We start from the raw sequence: 24,295 nt of genomic DNA, 5'->3' as shown, positions 1-24,295 counted from the left end.
AAATTGTTTGGGGAAAAGACAACTGAGCACTTAAGGTGATCCTTGGTAAAATACCTAACTTTAGTAGTTGTGGTGCTTGGCTTGCACACACACAACATTCTATAGTAGAATCGTGTTATTTGATGTGTCAAATTAAAAGCTTATGTAAAGCATCAAGTAGTGCATTAGGACCTATATCTTTCTTGACACGCAAAGAACCAAACAGCGTTCTATGTGACTCGCAAAAATTGACCAAATCATTAGGGTTTCTTAATTTCACCTACTGTTCTAACTTGGTGGTGCACATGTAGCCTACAACCTGTTTTAGAGAAATGTAATTATTGAATATTGTAAGAGCTTTCGTTGTCTGTTTATATGCCCCCTTTATTTATCCTACGGTTCTGACTGCTACAGGGAGAATACTGTAAGAACGGCCCATGTTCTGAATTCTGTCGCTGTACATTTCAAAAGTGCTGAACAAAGTTATATTGACTACATCCGTCGTCGCTTGCTCATTAATGTCTTAATAAAAATGATAGATTGTATCTTATCCGCTTGTCGTCCCCTTAAGCCATAGTTTGTACATCTCAATTGTCAATAGAAACCACATTTGTTTAAGCAAGTCAGCCATATCGGTTATGTGTGGGTCTGTGTCTGTGTCTGTGTGTGGGTGGGTGTCTGTGTGGGTCTGTGTGTGTCTGTGGGTGTCTGTGTGGGTCTGTGTCTGTGTGTGGGTGTCTGTGTGGGTCTGTGTCTGTGTGTGGGTCTGTGTCTGTGTGTGTGTGGGTGTCTGTGTGGGTCTGTGTCTGTGTGTGGGTGTGTGTGTGTGGGTGGGTGTCTGTGTGGGTCTGTGTCTGTGTGTGTCTGTGTCTGTGTGGGTCTGTGTCTGTGTGGGTCTGTGTGGGTCTGTGGGTCTGTGTCTGTGTGGGTCTGTGTCTGTGTGGGTGTCTGTGTGGGTCTGTGTCTGTGTGTGTGTCTGTGTCTGGGTGGGTGTCTGTGTGGGTCTGTGTCTGTGTGTGTGTCTGTGTCTGGGTGGGTGTCTGTGTGGGTCTGTGTGTGGGTGTCTGTGTGTGTGTGTTGAGAGTGACTCATCCAAAACTGTACAGCAATCTCTCCACTACCCAGCACCCCTCCCATTCCCGGTGTGTCACCAGCCTGTACCTCTGCGTACGTGCGCGTGTACACACACACACATACACACACACACACACACACACACACACACACACACACACACACACACAGAATATGGAGGGGGAGCAGGGTGCTGGTTTTCCCGATAATCCATTATTAATGTCGTTCTGTAACGTGGTTCTGTAACGTGGTTCTGTAACGTGGTTCTGTAACGTGGTTCTGTAACGTGGTTCTGTAACGCGGTTCTGTAACGTGGTTCTGTAACGTGGTTCTGTAACGTGGTTCTGTAACGTGGTTCTGTAACGTCGTTCTGTAACGTCGTTCTGTAACGTGGTTCTGTAACGTGGTTCTGTAACGCGGTTCTGTAACGCCGTTCTGTAACGTCGTTCTGTAACGTGGTTCTGTAACGTGGTTCTGTAACGTGGTTCTGTAACGTGGTTCTGTAACGTCGTTCTGTAACGTGGTTCTGTAACGTGGTTCTGTAACGCCGTTCTGTAACGTGGTTCTGTAACGTCGTTCTGTAACGTCGTTCTTTGCCTGTAACGATGGTTCTGTAGCGGTTCTGCTACGTGGTTCTGTGGCAGTGGTTCTGTAACGTGGTTCTGTATCCCGTTCTGGCAGGGTTCTGCCTAGTGGTTAGATCCCATGGTTCACGGGTTCCTACGTGGTTAGATCCCATGGCACGTGGTTCTGTAACGTGGTTCTGCAACGTGTTCTGTAACGTGGTTAGATCCCATGGCAGGGTTCTGCCTAGTGGTTAGATCCCGTTGGCACGTGGTTCTGTACGTGGTTCTGTAACGTGGTTAGATCCCATGGTTCAGGGTAGCCTAGTGGTTAGATTTTCCCATGGCAGGGTAGCCCAGTGGTTAGATCCCATGGCAGGGTAGCCTAGTGGTTAGATCCCATGGCAGGGTAGCCTAGTGGTTAGATCCCATGGCAGGGTAGCCTAGTGGTTAGATCCCATGGCAGGGTAGCCTAGTGGTTAGATCCCATGGCAGGGTAGCCTAGTGGTTAGATCCCATGGCAGGGTAGCCTAGTGGTTAGATCCCATGGCAGGGTAGCCTAGTGGTTAGATCCCATGGCAGGGTAGCCTAGTGGTTAGATCCCATGGCAGGGTAGCCTAGTGGTTAGATCCCATGGCAGGGTAGCCTAGTGGTTAGATCCCATGGCAGGGTAGCCTAGTGGTTAGATCCCATGGCAGGGTAGCCTAGTGGTTAGATCCCATGGCAGGGTAGCCTAGTGGTTAGATCCCATGGCAGGGTAGCCTAGTGGTTAGATCCCATGGCAGGGTAGCCTAGTGGTTAGATCCCATGGCAGGGTAGCCTAGTGGTTAGATCCCATGGCAGGGTAGCCTAGTGGTTAGATCCCATGGCAGGGTAGCCTAGTGGTTAGATCCCATGGCAGGGTAGCCTAGTGGTTAGATCCCATGGCAGGGTAGCCTAGTGGTTAGATCCCATGGCAGGGTAGCCTAGTGGTTAGATCCCATGGCAGGGTAGCCTAGTGGTTAGATCCCATGGCAGGGTAGCCTAGTGGTTAGATCCCATGGCAGGGTAGCCTAGTGGTTAGATCCCATGGCAGGGTAGCCTAGTGGTTAGATCCCATGGCAGGGTAGCCTAGTGGTTAGATCCCATGGCAGGGTAGCCTAGTGGTTAGATCCCATGGCAGGGTAGCCTAGTGGTTAGATCCCATGGCAGGGTAGCCTAGTGGTTAGATCCCATGGCAGGGTAGCCTAGTGGTTAGATCCCATGGCAGGGTAGCCTAGTGGTTAGATCCCATGGCAGGGTAGCCTAGTGGTTAGATCCCATGGCAGGGTAGCCTAGTGGTTAGATCCCATGGCAGGGTAGCCTAGTGGTTAGATCCCATGGCAGGGTAGCCTAGTGGTTAGATCCCATGGCAGGGTAGCCTAGTGGTTAGATCCCATGGCAGGGTAGCCTAGTGGTTAGATCCCATGGCAGGGTAGCCTAGTGGTTAGATCCCATGGCAGGGTAGCCTAGTGGTTAGATCCCATGGCAGGGTAGCCTAGTGGTTAGATCCCATGGCAGGGTAGCCTAGTGGTTAGATCCCATGGCAGGGTAGCCTAGTGGTTAGATCCCATGGCAGGGTAGCCTAGTGGTTAGATCCCATGGCAGGGTAGCCTAGTGGTTAGATCCCATGGCAGGGTAGCCTAGTGGTTAGATCCCATGGCAGGGTAGCCTAGTGGTTAGATCCCATGGCAGGGTAGCCTAGTGGTTAGATCCCATGGCAGGGTAGCCTAGTGGTTAGATCCCATGGCAGGGTAGCCTAGTGGTTAGATCCCATGGCAGGGTAGCCTAGTGGTTAGATCCCATGGCAGGGTAGCCTAGTGGTTAGATCCCATGGCAGGGTAGCCTAGTGGTTAGATCCCATGGCAGGGTAGCCTAGTGGTTAGATCCCATGGCAGGGTAGCCTAGTGGTTAGATCCCATGGCAGGGTAGCCTAGTGGTTAGATCCCATGGCAGGGTAGCCTAGTGGTTAGATCCCATGGCAGGGTAGCCTAGTGGTTAGATCCCATGGCAGGGTAGCCTAGTGGTTAGATCCCATGGCAGGGTAGCCTAGTGGTTAGATCCCATGGCAGGGTAGCCTAGTGGTTAGATCCCATGGCAGGGTAGCCTAGTGGTTAGATCCCATGGCAGGGTAGCCTAGTGGTTAGATCCCATGGCAGGGTAGCCTAGTGGTTAGATCCCATGGCAGGGTAGCCTAGTGGTTAGATCCCATGGCAGGGTAGCCTAGTGGTTAGATCCCATGGCAGGGTAGCCTAGTGGTTAGATCCCATGGCAGGGTAGCCTAGTGGTTAGATCCCATGGCAGGGTAGCCTAGTGGTTAGATCCCATGGCAGGGTAGCCTAGTGGTTAGATCCCATGGCAGGGTAGCCTAGTGGTTAGATCCCATGGCAGGGTAGCCTAGTGGTTAGATCCCATGGCAGGGTAGCCTAGTGGTTAGATCCCATGGCAGGGTAGCCTAGTGGTTAGATCCCATGGCAGGGTAGCCTAGTGGTTAGATCCCATGGCAGGGTAGCCTAGTGGTTAGATCCCATGGCAGGGTAGCCTAGTGGTTAGATCCCATGGCAGGGTAGCCTAGTGGTTAGATCCCATGGCAGGGTAGCCTAGTGGTTAGATCCCATGGCAGGGTAGCCTAGTGGTTAGATCCCATGGCAGGGTAGCCTAGTGGTTAGATCCCATGGCAGGGTAGCCTAGTGGTTAGATCCCACGGCAGGGTAGCCTAGTGGTTAGATCCCACGGCAGGGTAGCCTAGTGGTTAGATCCCACGGCAGGGTAGCCTAGTGGTTAGATCCCACGGCAGGGTAGCCTAGTGGTTAGATCCCACGGCAGGGTAGCCTAGTGGTTAGATCCCATGGCAGGGTAGCCTAGTGGTTAGATCCCACGGCAGGGTAGCCTAGTGGTTAGATCCCACGGCAGGGTAGCCTAGTGGTTAGATCCCACGGCAGGGTAGCCTAGTGGTTAGATCCCATCTGTTGTATTCAGTATTTCACTGTAAGGTCTACTACACCTGTTGTATTCATCATTTCACTGTAAGGTCTACTACACCTGTTGTATTCATCATTTCACTGTAAGGTCTACTACACCTGTTGTATTCAGCATTTCACTGTAAGGTCTACTACACCTGTTGTATTCAGCATTTCACTGTGAGGTCTACTACACCTGTTGTATTCAGCATTTCACTGTGAGGTCTACTACACCTGTTGTATTCAGCATTTCACTGTAAGGTCTACTACACCTGTTGTATTCAGCATTTCACTGTGAGGTCTACTACACCTGTTGTATTCATCATTTCACTGTGAGGTCTACTACACCTGTTGTATTCATCATTTCACTGTGAGGTCTACTACACCTGTTGTATTCATCATTTCACTGTAAGGTCTACTACACCTGTTGTATTCAGCATTTCACTGTGAGGTCTACTACACCTGTTGTATTCAGCATTTCACTGTGAGGTCTACTACACCTGTTGTATTCAGCATTTCACTGTGAGGTCTACTACACCTGTTGTATTCAGCATTTCACTGTGAGGTCTACACCTGTTGTATTCAGCATTTCACTGTAAGGTCTACTACACCTGTTGTATTCAGCATTTCACTGTGAGGTCTACTACACCTGTTGTATTCAGCATTTCACTGTGAGGTCTACTACACCTGTTGTATTCAGCATTTCACTGTGAGGTCTACTACACCTGTTGTATTCAGCATTTCACTGTGAGGTCTACTACACCTGTTGTATTCAGCATTTCACTGTGAGGTCTACTACACCTGTTGTATTCAGCATTTCACTGTGAGGTCTACTACACCTGTTGTATTCAGCATTTCACGGTGAGGTCTACTACACCTGTTGTATTCAGCATTTCACGGTGAGGTCTACTACACCTGTTGTATTCAGCATTTCACTGTCAGGTCTACTACACCTGTTGTATTCAGCATTTCACTGTGAGGTCTACTACACCTGTTGTATTCAGCATTTCACTGTGAGGTCTACTACACCTGTTGTATTCAGCATTTCACTGTGAGGTGTACTACACCTGTTGTATTCAGCATTTCACTGTGAGGTGTACTACACCTGTTGTATTCAGCATTTCACTGTGAGGTCTACTACACCTGTTGTATTCAGCATTTCACTGTGAGGTCTACTACACCTGTTGTATTCAGCATTTCACTGTGAGGTCTACTACACCTGTTGTATTCAGCATTTCACTGTAAGGTCTACTACACCTGTTGTATTCAGCATTTCACTGTGAGGTCTACTACACCTGTTGTATTCAGCATTTCACTGTGAGGTCTACTACACCTGTTGTATTCAGCATTTCACTGTGAGGTGTACTACACCTGTTGTATTCAGCATTTCACGGTGAGGTCTACTACACCTGTTGTATTCAGCATTTCACGGTGAGGTCTACTACACCTGTTGTATTCAGCATTTCACTGTCAGGTCTACTACACCTGTTGTATTCAGCATTTCACTGTGAGGTCTACTACACCTGTTGTATTCAGCATTTCACTGTGAGGTCTACTACACCTGTTGTATTCAGCATTTCACTGTGAGGTCTACTACACCTGTTGTATTCAGCATTTCACTGTGAGGTCTACTACACCTGTTGTATTCAGCATTTCACTGTAAGGTCTACTACACCTGTTGTATTCAGCATTTCACTGTGAGGTCTACTACACCTGTTGTATTCAGCATTTCACTGTGAGGTCTACTACACCTGTTGTATTCAGCATTTCACTGTGAGGTCTACTATACCTGTTGTATTCAGCATTTCACTGTGAGGTCTACTACACCTGTTGTATTCAGCATTTCACTGAGAGGTCTACTACACCTGTTGTATTCAGCATTTCACTGTAAGGTCTACTACACCTGTTGTATTCAGCATTTCACTGTAAGGTCTACTACACCTGTTGTATTCAGCATTTCACTGTGAGGTCTACTACACCTGTTGTATTCAGCATTTCACTGTGAGGTCTACTACACCTGTTGTATTCAGCATTTCACTGTGAGGTCTACACCTGTTGTATTCAGCATTTCACTGTAAGGTCTACTACACCTGTTGTATTCAGCATTTCACTGTGAGGTCTACTACACCTGTTGTATTCAGCATTTCACTGTCAGGTCTACTACACCTGTTGTATTCAGCATTTCACTGTGAGGTCTACTACACCTGTTGTATTCAGCATTTCACTGTGAGGTCTACTACACCTGTTGTATTCAGCATTTCACTGTGAGGTGTACTACACCTGTTGTATTCAGCATTTCACTGTGAGGTGTACTACACCTGTTGTATTCAGCATTTCACTGTAAGGTCTACTACACCTGTTGTATTCAGCATTTCACTGTGAGGTCTACTACACCTGTTGTATTCAGCATTTCACTGTGAGGTCTACTACACCTGTTGTATTCAGCATTTCACTGTAAGGTCTACTACACCTGTTGTATTCAGCATTTCACTGTGAGGTCTACTACACCTGTTGTATTCAGCATTTCACTGTGAGGTCTATTACACCTGTTGTATTCATCATTTCACTGTGAGGTCTACTACACCTGTTGTATTCATCATTTCACTGTAAGGTCTACTACACCTGTTGTATTCAGCATTTCACTGTGAGGTCTACTACACCTGTTGTATTCAGCATTTCACTGAGAGGTCTACTACACCTGTTGTATTCAGCATTTCACTGTGAGGTCTACTACACCTGTTGTATTCAGCATTTCACTGAGAGGTCTACTACACCTGTTGTATTCAGCATTTCACTGTAAGGTCTACTACACCTGTTGTATTCAGCATTTCACTGTGAGGTCTACTACACCTGTTGTATTCAGCATTTCACTGTGAGGTCTACTACACCTGTTGTATTCAGCATTTCACTGTAAGGTCTACTACACCTGTTGTATTCAGCATTTCACTGTAAGGTCTAATACACCTGTTGTATTCAGCATTTCACTGTGAGGTCTACTACACCTGTTGTATTCAGCATTTCACGGTGAGGTCTACTACACCTGTTGTATTCAGCATTTCACTGTCAGGTCTACTACACCTGTTGTATTCAGCATTTCACTGTGAGGTCTACTACACCTGTTGTATTCAGCATTTCACTGTGAGGTCTACTACACCTGTTGTGTTCAGCATTTCACTGTAAGGTCTACTACACCTGTTGTATTCAGCATTTCACTGTGAGGTCTACTACACCTGTTGTACTCAGCATTTCACTGTAAGGTCTACTACACCTGTTGTATTCAGCATTTCACTGTGAGGTCTACTACACCTGTTGTATTCAGCATTTCACTGTAAGGTCTACTACACCTGTTGTATTCAGCATTTCACTGTGAGGTCTACTACACCTGTTGTATTCAGCATTTCACTGTGAGGTCTACTACACCTGTTGTATTCAGCATTTCACTGTGAGGTCTACTACACCTGTTGTATTCAGCATTTCATGGTAAGGTCTACTACACCTGCTGTATTCAGCATTTCACTGTAAGGTCTACTACACCTGTTGTATTCAGCATTTCACTGAGAGGTCTACTACACCTGTTGTATTCAGCATTTCACTGTCAGGTCTACTACACCTGTTGTATTCAGCATTTCACTGTGAGGCCTACACCTGTTGTATTCAGCATTTCACTGTGAGGTCTACACCTGTTGTATTCAGCATTTCACGATGAGGTCTACACCTGTTGTATTCAGCATTTCATGGTAAGGTCTACTACACCTGTTGTATTCAGCATTTCACTGTAAGGTCTACTACACCTGTTGTATTCAGCATTTCACTGTGAGGTCTACTACACCTGTTGTGTGCATGTGACAAATAAAGTTAGATTTTTACAATACTACTAACAGCGAGAAGTTTATCCCTGAGAGAGGGAGTACTACAATACTAGTAACAGTCAGCAGTTGTGGAGGCAACACACACACACACACACACACACACACACACACACACACACACACACACACACACACACACAGCTCAGAAAAAGTACAGCAACAGTCTACTTACAGTCAGCAGCAGTGAAGTTGGGCAGCGAGTCGTAACTCTTCTCTACGTTCATGATGTCCTGGAGGTGGAGAGAGGGAGGTGGAGAGAGGGAGGAGAGGAAAGAGAAGAGGGAGGAGAGGAAAGAGGGAAGAGGAGAGAGGGAGGTGGAGAGAGCGAGGAGAGGAAAGAGAAGAGGGAAGTGGAGAGAGGGAGGAGAGGAAAGAAGAGGGAAGAGGAGAGAGTGAGGTGGAGAGAGGGAGGTGGAGAGAGGGAGGAGAGGAGAGGGAAGAGGAGAGAGGGAAGAGGAGAGAGGGAGGTGGAGAGAGAAGAGGAGAGAGGGAGGTGGAGAGAGGGAGGAGAGGAAAGAGAAGAGGGAACAGGAGAGAGTGAGGGAAGATAAGGAAGAGAGGGAGAGGGGGGAAGAGAGGGAGAGGGGGAAGAGAGGGAGAGGGGGAAGAGAGGGAGAGGGGGAAGAGAGGGAGAGGGGGAAGAGAGGGAGAGGGGGAAGAGAGGGAGAGGGGGAAGAGAGGGAGAGGGGGGAAGAGAGGGAGAGGGGGGAAGAGAGAAGAGAAGAGAGGGAGGAAAGATAAGGATGGAGAAATTATTGAGGGAAATGGGAGCAGCAAATTAAACCAATTTCTCTTCCTACACCATTCCTTCCTTCCCTGAGCCTTCATTAATCACCAAATGTGTGTTTGTGTGCACTACTTTTGACCATGGCTCCATGGCTCCATGGCTCTATGGCTCCATGGCTCCATGGCTCCATGGCTCCATGGCTCCATGGCTCCATGGCTCTATGGCTCTATGGCTCCATGGCTCCCTATCAGTACCTCCATGATAATATATAGTAATAGTATATATTATTATAGTACCTCCATGATGCTGATATAGTAGGAGAAGGGGTGACTACAGTAGATATGTTATATATAGGGTATTATGTACTCCATGATGCTGATATAGTAGGAGAAGGGGTGACTATATAGCTATATAGTATTATATACCTCCATGATGCTGATATATAGTACAGTAGATATAGTATATAGTATTATAGTACCTCCATGACTCCATGATATAGTGGCTCTATGGGGGGTGACTACAGTAGATATAGTATATAGTATTATAGTATTATAGTACCTCCATGATGCTGATATAGTAGGAGAGAGGGGTGACTACAGATATAGATATAGTATATATAGTACCTCCATGATGCTGATATAGTAGGAGAAGGGGTGACTACAGTAGATATGTTATATATAGTAATAGTATATAGTATTATAGTACCTCCATGATGCTGATATAGTAGGAGAAGGGGTGACTACAGTAGATATAGTATATAGTATTATAGTACCTCCATGATGCTGATATAGTAGGAGAAGGGGGTGACTACAGTAGATATAGTATATAGTATTATAGTACCTCCATGATGCTGATATAGTTGGAGAAGGGGTGACTACAGTAGATATAGTATATAGTATTATAGTACCTCCATGATGCTGATATAGTAGGAGAAGGGGTGACTACAGTAGATATAGTATATAGTAGTATATGATGCTGATATAGTAGTGAATAGATATATTATATATTATTATAGTATTATAGTACCTCCATGATGCTGATATAGTAGGAGAAGGGGTGACTACAGTAGATATAGTATTATATAGTATTATAGTACTCCATGATGCTGATATAGTAGGAGAAGGGGTGACTACAGTAGATATAGTATATAGTATATAGTATTATAGTACCTCCATGATGCTGATATATAGTTGGAGATATAGGTATTATAGTATTATAGACTCCATGATGCTGATATAGTAGGAGAAGGGTGACTACAGTAGATATAGTATATAGTATTATAGTACCTCCATGATGCTGATATAGTAGGAGAAGGGGTGACTACAGTAGATATAGTATATAGTATTATAGTACCTCCATGATGCTGATATAGTAGGAGAAGGGGTGACTACAGTAGATATAGTATATATTATTATAGTATTATAGTACCTCCATGATGCTGATATAGTAGGAGAAGGGGTGACTACAGTAGATATAGTATATAGTATTATAGTACCTCCATGATGCTGATATAGTAGAGAAGGGGTGACTACAGTAGATATAGTATATAGTATTATAGTATTATAGTACCTCCATGATGCTGATATAGTAGGAGAAGGGGTGACTACAGTAGATATAGTATTATAGTATTATAGTACCTCCATGATGCTGATATAGTAGGAGAAGGGGTGACTACAGTAGATATAGTATATATTATTATAGTATTATAGTACCTCCATGATGCTGATATAGTAGGAGAAGGGGTGACTGCAGTAGATATATTATATATTATTATAGTATTATAGTACCTCCATGATGCTGATATAGTAGGAGAAGGGGTGACTACAGTAGATATATTATATATAGTAATAGTATATAGTATTATAGTACCTCCATGATGCTGATATAGTAGGAGAAGGGGGTGATCCGGAGGCCTTTGACCATGATGTCTGACAGGTGGTAGGGGTAGAGCATCAGGTGATCTCGGCTGTACTTCAGCAGCTCCTCATAGTACTTCCTCTCATCCTTCCTCACGTGTCTCACTGGACAGACATGGGGGGGAGAGAACAGACACACTCAGATCATATAGGGACAGGGCAGGACAGAGACACTCAGATCAGATAGGGACAGGGTAGGACAGACACTCAGATCAGATAGGGACAGGGTAGGACAGACACTCAGATCAGATAGGGACAGGGCAGGACAGACACACTCAGATCAGATAGGGACAGGGCAGGACAGACACTCAGATCAGATAGGGACAGGGCAGGACAGAGACACTCATATCAGATAGGGACAGGGCAGGACAGACACACTCATATCAGATAGGGACAGGGCAGGACAGACACACTCATATCAGATAGGGACAGGGCAGGACAGACACACTCAGATCAGATAGGGACAGGGCAGGACAGACACTCAGATCAGATAGGGACAGGGCAGGACAGAGACACTCAGATCAGATAGGGACAGGGCAGGACAGAGACACTCAGATCAGATAGGGACAGGGCAGGACAGAGACACTCAGATCAGATAGGGACAGGGCAGGACAGAGACACTCAGATCAGATAGGGACAGGGCAGGACAGACACACTCAGATCAGATAGGGACAGGGCAGGACAGACACTCAGATCAGATAGGGACAGGGCAGGACAGACACTCATATCAGATAGGGACAGGGCAGGACAGACACACTCAGATCAGATAGGGACAGGGCAGGACAGACACTCAGATCAGATAGGGACAGGGCAGGACAGAGACACTCAGATCAGATAGGGACAGGGCAGGACAGACACACTCAGATCAGATAGGGACAGGGCAGGACAGAGACTCAGATCAGATAGGGACAGGGCAGGACAGAGACACTCAGATCACAGTGCAGGTGCATTTATACAGAGACTTGATTACACACAGGTGGATTGTATTTATCATCATTATTCATTTAGGTCAAAACTGATAGAGACATACCCCAAGCGACTTACAGCTGTAATCGCAGCAAAAGGTGGCGCTACAAAGTATTAACTTAAGGGGCTGAATAATTTTGCACGCCCAATTTTTCAGTTTTTGATTTGTTAAAAAAGTTTGAAATATCCAATAAATGTCGTTCCACTTCATGATTGTGTCCCACTTGTTGTTGATTCTTCACAGAAAAATACAGTTTTATATCTTTATGTTTGAAGCCTGAAATGTGGCAAAAGGTCGCAAAGTTCAAGGGGGCCGAAAACTTTCGCAAGGCACTGTAACTACTGCTGTCCACTTCATATGTATATACTGTATTCTAGTCCTGGTTCATCCTATATAACTACTGCTGTCCACTTCATATGTATATACTGTATTCTAGTTCATCCTATATAACTACTGTTGTCCACTTCATATGTATATACTGTATTCTAATCATGGTTCATCCTATATAACTACTGCTGTCCACACCTGTTCTATCTATGTACTGTATTCTAGTCATGGTTCATCCTATATAACTACTGCTGTCCACACCTGTTCTTAGTCATGGTTCATCCTATGTAACTACTGCTGTCCACACCTGTTCTGTATCTCATGGTTCATCCTATATAACTACTGTCCACAGTGTCTACTGTCCATAGTGTCTATGCGCAGCATGATATCTATATATATTTATATACAGTGGATTCGGAAAGTATTCAGACCCCTTGACTTTTTCCACATTTTGTTACTTTACAGCCTTTATTCTAAAATATATATTTTTTATATTCCCTCCTCAATCTACACACAATTCTCCATAATGACAAAGCAAAAACAGGTTTCTAGAATTCGTTGCTAAGTTATTAAAATGTAAAAACGGAAAGAACACATTTACATAAGTATTAAGTCCCTTTACACAGTACTGTGTTGAAGCACCTTTGGCAGCGATTACAGCCTTGAGTTTTCGTAGGTATGACGCAACAAGCTTGGCACAGTCTCTAAATGTTGTTGATTGGCCCAGCCAGACCACAGACTTGAACCCGATCGAACATCTCTGGAGAGACCTAATTAGCTGTGCAGCGACGTTCCCCTTCTAACCTGACAGAGCGTGAGAGGATCTACAGAGAAGAATGGGAGAATCTCCCCAAATACAGGTGTGCCAAGCTTGTAGCGTCATACCCAAGAAGACTCCAGGCTGTAATCGCTGCCAAAAGTGCTTCAACAAAGTACTGAGTAAAGGGTCTGAATACGTATGGAAATGTAAGTTCAGATTTTTTTTATATACAGAAGCAGAAATGTAAAAAAAAAACTGTTTTTGCTTTGTCATTATGGAGTATTGTGTGTAGATTGAGGGGGGAAAATTATGTAATCAATTTTAGAATATGGCTGTAACGTAACAAAATGTGGAAAATGTCTGAAGGGGTCTGAATACTTTCCTAATGCACTGAATATATTTATATTCCTGTCTCTGACAATGCTCGTTATATTTCTTAATATTTTTTTGTATATATTCTGGATTATGTGTGTATTGTTTTATTCTTATTGCGAGATATTACTGTTGCAGCTAGAAACACAAGAATGTTGATGCTCCTGCGATAACAATTGCAAAACTGTGTACGCGACCAGTAAACTTTGATTTGAGGCCTGGGTCTATGGACCGTTAGTATTGGCCTACCAGACAATAACAGATGATTTCAGATACATGTCAATGTAATAATGCATTTATACCGAGCAATAAATGATTTATGATTGGTTATAATTGGATGGATATAAGTGTATGGGATGTGAGCCTCTGCTCGCACTGAAAAATGGGGTGGATATTATAGTCTACGGCATTGTTATTCTGACAAGCCTGACTCCTCCCATGCTGACTTCTCCCATGCTGACTCCTCCCATGCTGACTCCTCCCATGCTGACTCCTCCCATGCTGACTCACCTAGGTTATTGCGGAACCTTAGCTGGTTGCGGATACTGTACAACTGCACATGTTTCTCATATTCACGCTGCGAGTTCCCAACACTCTGTAAATGAAAACAGGACATTGAGATCAATTAATATACAGAAACATATACAGTAACTCAGTAGAAACATATACAGTAACTCAGTAGAAACATATACAGTAACTCAGTAGAAACATATACAGTAACTCAGTAGAAACATATACAGTAACTCAGTAGAAACATATACAGTAACTCAGTAGAAACATATACAGTAACTCAGTAGAAACATATACAGTAACTCAGTAGAAACATACACAGTAACTCAGTAGAAACATACACAGTAACTCAGAAACATATACAGTAACTCAGAAACATATACAGTAACTCAGAAACATATACAGTAACTCAGAAACATATACAGTAACTCAGAAACATATACAGTAACTCAGAAACATATACAGTAACTCAGAAACATATACAGTAACTCAGAAACATATACAGTAACTCAGAAACATATACAGTAACTCAGAAACATATACAGTAACTCAGTAGAAACATATACAGTAACTCAGTAGAAACATATACAGTAACTCAGTAGGCATGATTGCATACAGTAAGTATTATACCACATATGTCTCAAGTTATGAGGGAGGGTGCTGTTGGCATGCTGAGTGCAGGAATGTCCACCAGAGCTGTTGCAGAGAAGGTAAATGTTCATTTCTCTACCATAAGCCACCTGTCGTTTTACAGAATTTGGCATTACCAACTGGCCTCACTACCGCAGACCACGTGTAACCACGGCAGCCCAGGACCTCATCATGTTATATTTTTGTTTAGTAGTTACTCCACTTCATGGGATTAATGTTCCCACACGGACCCATTTCCATGTTACAGCGAGTGTTTAAACAGAAAACAACTGACGGAAGACAGAGTGGACTACCTGTGCTAATTAACAACAACAAAAAACGCTAACTGTAATCCATTACCAGCAAAAATATTGTCATCAGATTAGATACACTTTTAAAAAATATTGTTATCGGATTACATATACTTAAAAAAAATATTGTTATCAGATTAGATATACTTTTAAAAAACGAGATGATTACTCTGAGGATTCATTTATTTTGTACTCTTTTTTTTAAACCAGTGGACAAACAGTGAAAAATGCGCTCTTGCAACACCTGCATGGTGTGGACACCAGCCTATGGAATATACAAGTGGGGCTTTTATTGCTCAATCTAATTCATGCTGACAAATAAATTAACCCATAGGCCTAACTGAGACATGCTCAAACACACCCACTTTTGATGGATTTAAAGGGCCAATCTGTAGTTGCTACATCCATGTTTGGAATTGTAAATTATACATATTAATGGAAAGATATAATTTAATCACATTATTATATGTCCTAGAAAGCAATGGGTTAGAATAAACCTACAGAACCAACCCATAAAGTAAACTTTAACATCCATATATGACCAGCTATGTAAACTTTAACATTGATTTATCCTGCAATAGATGTGGTTCAATTGGTAACATACATTTAGTTATGTCTTCTTCTAATGCCTCTTAATAAGGGGAAAGTCATCTAAAAGTAATTGAATGTAATCAGATTACGTTACGGAGTTTGGGTAATCCAAAAGTTACGTTAATGATTACAATTTTGGACAGGTAACTAGAAACTAACGGATTACATTTAGCAAGTAACCTACCCAACCCTATTAGTTAAAAAAGCCCTTTTTTACATCAGCTGATGTCCTAAAGTGCTGTACAGAAACCCAGACTAAAACCCCAAACAGAAAGCAATGCAGGTGTAGAAGCATCTCCAAACGCTCGTGTGTAAACGGAAAACATGTCAATAAAAAAATCATGTCTGCTGCAATGGAGTTAAAACAGTGTCCAGTAAGTGTATTATTTTACATTTGTGAAATGATTTTGATGTGATATGAAAGTAGAGGGATGTATGTTTTAAGAACCATACCGCAGTTGTTTCACTGTTAGATGGACTATTCGGCTGTTTTGGTTTCCAGAATCAATTAGTCCTTCAAACAGAACCTGTCAGGTCCTTGGACTAAGAAGTAAGGTTACTGGGCTAGACAGCTACCTAGCTAACGGAGCTGTGTGCTTTAGTGATGCTTTCAGGTTATTGACCAAATCACTGTTGTTGCAGATGCACCGGAGACTCAGAATAAACGCACGGAGAACGTTAACGGACAGATGTAGCTGGCCAGCTGTGGCAAAACCGTGTCAGCAAGATCACGTACCTGTTTGACATTTGCTGGAAGCTTGTTCCACGGATAATTCTGCCTAATGTGGAATTCAACGTCTGTGTTCATTGTTTGAGTGAATATGGATCCACGATACGACGAACTATAGTCCAAAATAACTATATCTCTCGAAACATCAAAATTCGACAAAAATGTACTTGATAATTCAAAACGTTTTCCTATCTAACTAATTTTCCTTTTTAATAAATATCCACTTCCTTGTTGTATTTTCGTCACGTTTTTGGGCTACATTCGTCACTTCCGTCCAAGACGTGACCAACGGATGATGATTGGTCGATGAGGGACTGCAGTTGAAGTGTACACTGATTAAAAATGAGCATTGCATCAAACTCAATGGAAATGTTTTTGTGTCAATTAAGAAAATCATACGATTGGCTCCCTTCCAGCAATGTGTACTGACCTTGTAAAGTAAATGTCCATAATTATTCTTAAAGTCGAGCATAATGCTCAGAGCGTCTGCTAAATGACTTAAATGTAAAATGTAAATATAAACGGTCTGGATGGTGGCTACTAATGTCAAAATATCATACGTGTCCACATGAAACTGGTCCAACAAGGTCAAATTGAGAAATGTTTAAATCAAACTTATTAGATATGAATGAATTAACCTCCAGTTGGTCTGATATGGCAATGCTTTTTGCATTTGACCACATAGATATTCCAACTTTCAGACTGTATACATTCATGATATAAATCAACTGTCTGAAATGCTGGACTTGGCAGTCAACCTTACCACAGGCTTTCAGTGTGGGAAGACGTCGAGCTCAAAGATGAGTACAAGCACCGCAACTCACTTAGGCTGCATCCCAATGACTATCTATAGTGCACTACTTTTGACCAGAACCACCCAGTAGAACAGTTGGGGGGTACAGCTCTTGGTAACCACCCAGTAGAAACAGTGTGGGGTACAGCTCTTAGTAACCACCCAGTAGAAACAGTGTTGTGGTACAGCTCTTGGTAACCACCCAGTAGAAACATTGTGGGGTACAGCTCTTGGTAACCACCCAGTAGAAACAGTGTTGGGGTACAGCTCTTGGTAACCACCCAGTAGAAACAGTGTGGAGTACAGCTCTTGGTAACCACCCAGTAGAAACAGTGTTGGGGTGCAGCTCTTGGTAACCACCCAGTAGAAACATTGTGGGTACAGCTCTTGGTAACCACCCAGTAGAAACAGTGTGGAGTACAGCTCTTGGTAACCACCCAGTAGAAACAGTGTTGGGGTGCAGCTCTTGGTAACCACCCAGTAGAAACAGTGTTGTGGTACAGCTCTTGGTAACCACCCAGTAGAAACAGTGTGGGGTACAGCTCTTAGTAACCACCCAGTAGAAACAGTGTTGTGGTACAGCTCTTGGTAACCACCCAGTAGAAACATTGTGGGGTACAGCTCTTGGTAACCACCCAGTAGAAACAGTGTGGAGTACAGCTCTTGGTAACCACCCAGTAGAAACAGTGTGGAGTACAGCTCTTGGTAACCACCCAGTAGAAACAGTGTTGGGGTGCAGCTCTTGGTAACCACCCAGTAGAAACAGTGTTGGGGTGCAGCTCTTGGTAACCACCCAGTAGAAACAGTGTGGAGTACAGCTCTTGGTAACCACCCAGTAGAAACAGTGTTGGGGTGCAGCTCTTGGTAACCACCCAGTAGAAACAGTGTTGTGGTACAGCTCTTGGTAACCACCCAGTAGAAACAGTGTGGAGTACAGCTCTTGGTAACCACCCAGTAGAAACAGTGTTGGGGTACAGCTCTTGGTAACCACCCAGTAGAAACCGTGTTGGGGTACAGCTCTTGGTAACCACCCAGTAGAAACCGTGTGGGGTACAGCTCTTGGTAACCACCCAGTAGAAACAGTGTTGGGGTACAGCTCTTGGTAACCACCCAGTAGAAACAGTGTTGGGGTACAGCTCTTGGTAACCACCCAGTAGAAACAGTGTTGTGTTGCAGCTCTTGGTAACCACCCAGTAGAAACAGTGTTGGGGTACAGCTCTTGGTAACCACCCAGTAGAAACAGTGTTGTGTTGCAGCTCTTGGTAACCACCCAGTAGAAACAGTGTTGTGGTACAGCTCTTGATAACCACCCAGTAGAAACAGTGTTGGGGTACGGCTCTGACTACTAGCTGCCTAGTAGCTGACGTCTTACTCAAATTTGTATTTAATTGTACCTATATTTAACTAGGCTAGTCAGTTAAGAACAAATTATTATTTACAGTTAAGCCTATCCCGGCCAAAACCAGATGATGCTGGGCCAATTGTGCGCCACCCTATGGGCTCCCAATCACGGCCGGCTGTGATACAGCCTGGAATTGAACCAGTCTACACAGTTCACATGATATGGATGTAAATACAATCAAATTAAAGCTGAAAGTCTATACTGATAGCTCACATTCGTGATTTCAATATGCGGTGGTAGATAGCTAACAAAAATAACTTGGTCAATGTCCAAATATTTATGGACCTGACTGTAAATAGTGGACTACTTTTGACCAGGGCTCATTGTGTAGTAGTAGTAGTGCCATAGGGAATAGGGTGCTATTTGGGATCCAGGTGAAAATATAACAAATATAGGAAATACATATAGGAAAGGATTCTGATTATATAGATGACAATACAGCTATAGGAAAGGATTCTGATTATATAGATGACAATACAGCTATAGGAAAGGATTCTGATTATATAGATGACAATACAGCTATAGGAAAGGATTCTGATTATATAGATGACAATACAGCTATAGGAAAGGATTCTGATTATATAGATGACAATACAGCTGTAGGAAAGGATTCTGATTATATAGATGACAATACAGCTATAGGAAAGGATTCTGATTATATAGATGACAATACAGCTGTAGGAAAGGATTCTGATTATATAGATGACAATACAGCTGTAGGAAAAGGATTCTGATTATATAGATGAGAATACAGCTGTAGGAAAAGGATTCTGATTATATAGATGACAATACAGCTATAGGAAAGGATTCTGATTATATAGATGCAAATACAGCTATAGGAAAAGGATTCTGAGTATATAGATGACAATACAGCTGTAGGAAAGGATTCTGATTATATAGATGACAATACAGCTATAGGAAAGGATTCTGATTATATAGATGAAAATACAGCTGTAGGAAAGGATTCTGATTATATAGATGACAATACAGCTGTAGGAAAGGATTCTGATTATATAGATGAAAATACAGTTATAGGAAAGGATTCTGATTATATAGATGAAAATACAGCTATAGGAAAAGGATTCTGAGTATATAGATGACAATACAGCTGTAGGAAAGGATTCTGATTATATAGATGACAATACAGCTATAGGAAAGGATTCTGATTATATAGATGAAAATACAGCTGTAGGAAAGGATTCTGATTATATAGATGAAAATACAGCTGTAGGAAAAGGATTCTGATTATATAGATAACAATACAGCTATAGGAAAGGATTCTGATTATATAGATGACAATACAGCTATAGGAAAGGATTCTGATTATATAGATGAAAATACAGCTATAGGAAAAGGATTCTGATTATATAGATGAAAATACAGCTGTAGGAAAGGATTCTGATTATATAGATGAGTTCAGAGCTATAGGAAAGGATTCTGAGTATATAGATGAGTTCAGAGCTATAGGAAAGGATTCTGATTATATAGATGAGTTCAGAGTTATAGGAAAGGATTCTGATTATATAGATGAGTTCAGAGCTATAGGACAGCCTTCTGATTCTATAGATGAGTTCAGAGCTATAGGACAGCCTTCTGATTCTATAGATGAGTTCAGAGCTATAGCAAAGGATTCTGATTATATAGATGAGTTCAGAGCTATAGGAAAGGATTCTGATTCTATAGATGAGTTCAGAGCTATAGGAAAGGATTCTGATTCTATAGATGAGTTCAGAGCTATAGCAAAGGATTCTGATTATATAGATGAGTTCAGAGCTATAGGAAAGGATTCTGATTCTATAGATGAGTTCAGAGCTATAGGAAAGGATTCTGATTCTATAGATGAGTTCAGAGCTATAGCAAAGGATTCTGATTCTATAGATGAGTTCAGAGCTATAGGACAGCCTTCTGATTCTATAGATGAGTTCAGAGCTATAGCAAAGGATTCTGATTATATAGATGAGTTCAGAGCTATAGGAAAGGATTCTGATTCTATAGATGAGTTCAGAGCTATAGGAAAGGATTCTGATTCTATAGATGAGTTCAGAGCTATAGCAAAGGATTCTGATTCTATAGATGAGTTCAGAGCTATAGGAAAGGATTCTGATTCTATAGATGAGTTCAGAGCTATAGGAAAGGATTCTGATTCTATAGATGAGTTCAGAGCTATAGGACAGCCTTCTGTTTCTATAGATGAGTTCAATTTTCCCAAATATGGTTGCCTTCTGTATACCACCATTACCTTGTCACAACAAAATAAATGTGATAGTTTCTTCAAGTGCAGTCTCAAAAACCATCAAGCGGTATTATGAAACTGGCTATCATGAGGACCGCCACAGGAAAGGAAGACCCAGAGTTACCTGCAGAGGATAAGTTCATTAGAGTTACCAGCCTCAGACTGGGTTAGAGATCGGGTTTGTACTTATAGACCTGACTGTGGTTAGAGATCGGGTTTGTACTTATAGACCTGACTGTGGTTAGAGATCGGGTTTGTACTTATAGACCTGACTGTGGTTAGAGATCGGGTTTGTACTTATAGACCTGACTGTGGTTAGAGATCGGGTTTGTACTTATAGACCTGACTGTGGTTAGAGATCGGGTTTGTACTTATAGACCTGACTGTGGTTAGAGATCGGGTTTGTACTTATAGACCTGACTGTGGTTAGAGATCGGGTTTGTAGTTATAGACCTGACTGTGGTTAGAGATCGGGTTTGTAGTTATAGACCTGACTGTGGTTGGAGATCGGGTTTGTAGTTATAGACCTGACTGTGGTTAGAGATCGGGTTTGTACTTATAGACCTGACTGTGGTTAGAGATCGGGTTTGTACTTATAGACCTGACTGTGGTTAGAGATCGGGTTTGTACTTATAGACCTGACTGTGGTTAGAGATCGGGTTTGTACTTATAGACCTGACTGTGGTTAGAGATCGGGTTTGTACTTATAGACCTGACTGTGGTTAGAGATCGGGTTTGTAGTTATAGACCTGACTGTGGTTAGAGATCGGGTTTGTACTTATAGACCTGACTGTGGTTAGAGATCGGGTTTGTAGTTATAGACCTGACTGTGGTTAGAGATCGGGTTTGTAGTTATAGACCTGACTGTGGTTAGAGATCGGGTTTGTACTTATAGACCTGACTGTGGTTAGAGATCGGGTTTGTAGTTATAGACCTGACTGTGGTTAGAGATCGGGTTTGTACTTATAGACCTGACTGTGGTTAGAGATCGGGTTTGTAATTATAGACCTGACTGTGGTTAGAGATCGGGTTTGTACTTACAGACCTGACTGTGGTTAGAGATCGGGTTTGTACTTATAGACCTGACTGTGGTTAGAGATCGGGTTTGTACTTATAGACCTGACTGTGGTTAGAGATCGGGTTTGTAGTTATAGACCTGACTGTGGTTAGAGATCGGGTTTGTACTTATAGACCTGACTGTGGTTAGAGATCGGGTTTGTACTTATAGACCTGACTGTGGTTAGAGATCGGGTTTGTAGTTATAGACCTGACTGTGGTTAGAGATCGGGTTTGTAATTATAGACCTGACTGTGGTTAGAGATCGGGTTTGTAATTATAGACCTGACTGTGGTTAGAGATTATAGACCTGACTGTGGTTAGGGTTTGTACTTATAGACCTGACTGTGGTTAGAGATCGGGTTTGTACTTATAGACCTGACTGTGGTTAGAGATCGGGTTTGTACTTATAGACCTGACTGTGGTTAGAGATCGGGTTTGTACTTATAGACCTGACTGTGGTTAGAGATCGGGTTTGTACTTATAGACCTGACTGTGGTTAGAGATCGGGTTTGTACTTATAGACCTGACTGTGGTTAGAGATCGGGTTTGTACTTATAGACCTGACTGTGGTTAGAGATCGGGTTTGTACTTATAGACCTGACTGTGGTTAGAGATCGGGTTTGTACTTATAGACCTGACTGTGGTTAGAGATCGGGTTTGTACTTATAGACCTGACTGTGGTTAGAGATCGGGTTTGTACTTATAGACCTGACTGTGGTTAGAGATCGGGTTTGTAGTTATAGACCTGACTGTGGTTAGAGATCGGGTTTGTAGTTATAGACCTGACTGTGGTTAGAGATCGGGTTTGTACTTATAGACCTGACTGTGGTTAGAGATCGGGTTTGTACTTATAGACCTGACTGTGGTTAGAGATCGGGTTTGTACTTATAGACCTGACTGTGGTTAGAGATCGGGTTTGTAATTATAGACCTGACTGTGGTTAGAGATCGGGTTTGTACTTACAGACCTGACTGTGGTTAGAGATCGGGTTTGTACTTATAGACCTGACTGTGGTTAGAGATCGGGTTTGTACTTATAGACCTGACTGTGGTTAGAGATCGGGTTTGTAGTTATAGACCTGACTGTGGTTAGAGATCGGGTTTGTACTTATAGACCTGACTGTGGTTAGAGATCGGGTTTGTACTTATAGACCTGACTGTGGTTAGAGATCGGGTTTGTACTTATAGACCTGACTGTGGTTAGAGATCGGGTTTGTACTTATAGACCTGACTGTGGTTAGAGATCGGGTTTGTAGTTATAGACCTGACTGTGGTTAGAGATCGGGTTTGTACTTATAGACCTGACTGTGGTTAGAGATCGGGTTTGTACTTATAGACCTGACTGTGGTTAGAGATCGGGTTTGTAGTTATAGACCTGACTGTGGTTAGAGATCGGGTTTGTAATTATAGACCTGACTGTGGTTAGAGATCGGGTTTGTAATTATAGACCTGACTGTGGTTAGAGATCGGGTTTGTACTTATAGACCTGACTGTGGTTAGAGATCGGGTTTGTACTTATAGACCTGACTGTGGTTAGAGATCGGGTTTGTACTTATAGACCTGACTGTGGTTAGAGATCGGGTTTGTACTTATAGACCTGACTGTGGTTAGAGATCGGGTTTGTACTTATAGACCTGACTGTGGTTAGAGATCGGGTTTGTACTTATAGACCTGACTGTGGTTAGAGATCGGGTTTGTACTTATAGACCTGACTGTGGTTAGAGATCGGGTTTGTACTTATAGACCTGACTGTGGTTAGAGATCGGGTTTGTACTTATAGACCTGACTGTGGTTAGAGATCGGGTTTGTACTTATAGACCTGACTGTGGTTAGAGATCGGGTTTGTAGTTATAGACCTGACTGTGGTTAGAGATCGGGTTTGTACTTATAGACCTGACTGTGGTTAGAGATCGGGTTTGTAGTTATAGACCTGACTGTGGTTAGAGATCGGGTTTGTACTTATAGACCTGACTGTGGTTAGAGATCGGGTTTGTAATTATAGACCTGACTGTGGTTAGAGATCGGGTTTGTACTTACAGACCTGACTGTGGTTAGAGATCGGGTTTGTACTTATAGACCTGACTGTGGTTAGAGATCGGGTTTGTACTTATAGACCTGACTGTGGTTAGAGATCGGGTTTGTAGTTATAGACCTGACTGTGGTTAGAGATCGGGTTTGTACTTATAGACCTGACTGTGGTTAGAGATCGGGTTTGTACTTATAGACCTGACTGTGGTTAGAGATCGGGTTTGTACTTATAGACCTGACTGTGGTTAGAGATCGGGTTTGTACTTATAGACCTGACTGTGGTTAGAGATCGGGTTTGTACTTATAGACCTGACTGTGGTTAGAGATCGGGTTTGTACTTATAGACCTGACTGTGGTTAGAGATCGGGTTTGTACTTATAGACCTGACTGTGGTTAGAGATCGGGTTTGTACTTATAGACCTGACTGTGGTTAGAGATCGGGTTTGTACTTATAGACCTGACTGTGGTTAGAGATCG

At 43.0% G+C, this 24,295-nt stretch overlaps 1 protein-coding gene and 1 long non-coding RNA gene across 3 annotated transcripts in view; both read right to left on the bottom strand.

The window, feature by feature from the left end:
• LOC118382164 (protein FAM91A1) overlaps window positions 1–16,579 on the bottom strand; it is a 129,209-nt gene extending 112,630 nt beyond the window's left edge. Inside the window, exons 1-4 of the mRNA XM_052473170.1 lie at window positions 16,311–16,579; window positions 14,043–14,127; window positions 11,060–11,211; window positions 8,636–8,693 (exon numbers count right to left, since the gene is read on the bottom strand). Of these exons, the coding sequence (XP_052329130.1) occupies window positions 8,636–8,693; window positions 11,060–11,211; window positions 14,043–14,127; window positions 16,311–16,382 (367 nt within the window). The 5' untranslated portion in view covers window positions 16,383–16,579. The remainder of the gene's footprint in view (window positions 1–8,635; window positions 8,694–11,059; window positions 11,212–14,042; window positions 14,128–16,310) is intronic.
• Window positions 6,025–7,773, bottom strand: LOC127910038 (uncharacterized). 2 transcript variants are annotated; one of them, XR_008073710.1, is made up of 3 exons: window positions 7,635–7,773; window positions 7,255–7,596; window positions 6,025–6,573 (listed from the first exon to the last, which is right to left on the bottom strand). It is a non-coding gene; the product is annotated as an uncharacterized LOC127910038 (long non-coding RNA). The 2 variants fall into 2 exon arrangements; XR_008073711.1 differs by having other exon boundaries at window positions 7,331–7,596.
• Window positions 16,580–24,295: the final 7,716 nt, after the last annotated feature.

Source organism: Oncorhynchus keta, chromosome 20 (genome assembly GCF_023373465.1).
Source record: "Oncorhynchus keta strain PuntledgeMale-10-30-2019 chromosome 20, Oket_V2, whole genome shotgun sequence".
NCBI classification, from domain to species: domain Eukaryota; kingdom Metazoa; phylum Chordata; class Actinopteri; order Salmoniformes; family Salmonidae; genus Oncorhynchus; species Oncorhynchus keta.
Note: the sequence above shows the minus strand (reverse complement) of the source record. Positions and strands in the feature narration are given on the sequence as shown.